The sequence below is a fragment of the Aplysia californica genome, unplaced genomic scaffold (assembly GCF_000002075.1).
Source record: "Aplysia californica isolate F4 #8 unplaced genomic scaffold, AplCal3.0 scaffold00314, whole genome shotgun sequence".
NCBI lineage: Eukaryota > Metazoa > Mollusca > Gastropoda > Aplysiida > Aplysiidae > Aplysia > Aplysia californica.
Window position 1 is genome coordinate 719687 of NW_004797584.1, and position 1167 is coordinate 720853.

At 40.4% G+C, this 1167-nt stretch overlaps 1 protein-coding gene across 1 annotated transcript in view; it reads right to left on the reverse strand.

Annotated features, from left to right (window-relative positions):
* Positions 1-1154: 1154 nt before the first annotated feature.
* The window catches only part of LOC101849551 (protein enabled homolog), an 8318-nt gene continuing 8305 nt past the window's right edge, over positions 1155-1167 (reverse strand). The window contains exon 6 of the mRNA XM_013084736.2: positions 1155-1159. Coding sequence (XP_012940190.2) covers positions 1155-1159 — 5 coding nt within the window. The remainder of the gene's footprint in view (positions 1160-1167) is intronic.

The window sequence follows — 1167 nt, forward strand, 5'->3', positions numbered from 1 at the left end:
TTATTTGCCGCGAAGATATCATTATTTTCTTAGCGATTTCGAAGGAGATTCTAAGTGGGAAAACAAAACAAAACAAACCAAAACATGGTGACAGTCGCAATAAACGTCATGTTGGTGTTTGGGGCGGGTTGAATGGTTATTGTGGCAGCTGTATTGGGGAGATTGTTTCAGGTGTTATTATAGATCTAGTTGTAGTGGTAGTGGCAGTTGTATACTGATTTGTTTCAATTGTGTTGTACTGATCGTTGCAGTGTGTGTGGGCTGTATCAGTCGTGTCGTAAACATTGCTGCAGTTGTATTGTGGTGTATGTGGCAGTGCTATTGTAACGTTTGGGACAGTTGTATTGCGGTGTTCGTTTCAGTTGAGTTGTAATGATTGCAGCAGTTGTGTTGTGGTTTGTTTCAGTTGTATTGTAGAGATTGCGGCAGTTGAATTGTAGTGTTTATTTTAGTTGTATTGTGGCAATTGGGGCAGTTATTGTATGGTGGTGTTTGTTTCAACTGTGTTGTAGAGATAGTGGCAGTTGTGTTGTGGTTTTTGTTTCAGTTTGCATTTGTGTAATTATGGCAGCTGTATTGTGGTGTTTTAGTCAGTTTTATTGTAGAGATTTGTGGCAGTTGTATTGTGGTGTTTTAGACAGTTGTATTTTGGAGATTGTTGCAGTTGTATTATAGATTGTGATTATCTTGTGAAAATTGTATTGTGATGCATGTGTTAGTGTTATTGTAGCAGTTGTACCGTTGCGTTTGTTTCAGCTGTATTTGGGTGGTTACGGCAGCAGTTGTTGTATTGTGGTGCTTGTTTCAGTTGTATGGTAGGGATTACTGCAATCGTTTAGTGGTGTGTGTGTGGAAAATGTGTTGTGGTGAATCTGGTGGTTGCTGAAACCGTAGATGTTGTAGGGTGGTAGCTTGTGGCTGATTCTACAAAGTGGTGACTGAACCAGTTGTTACGGTGGCGATATTTCTGATAGTGGGCAGAGAGGGGACTATGGTAGGATGATCCACATACTTTGTTGTTGTTGTTGTTGTTGTTGTTGTTGTTGTTGTTGTTGATACTGTTGGTATTGCTGTCATTGTAGTGATTGTTGTTATTGTTGCTAATGAGGTTGTCGCTGCCCCTGCTGTTTCTATCATAGCCGTGATGGATGTCGTCATTCTGGTGGT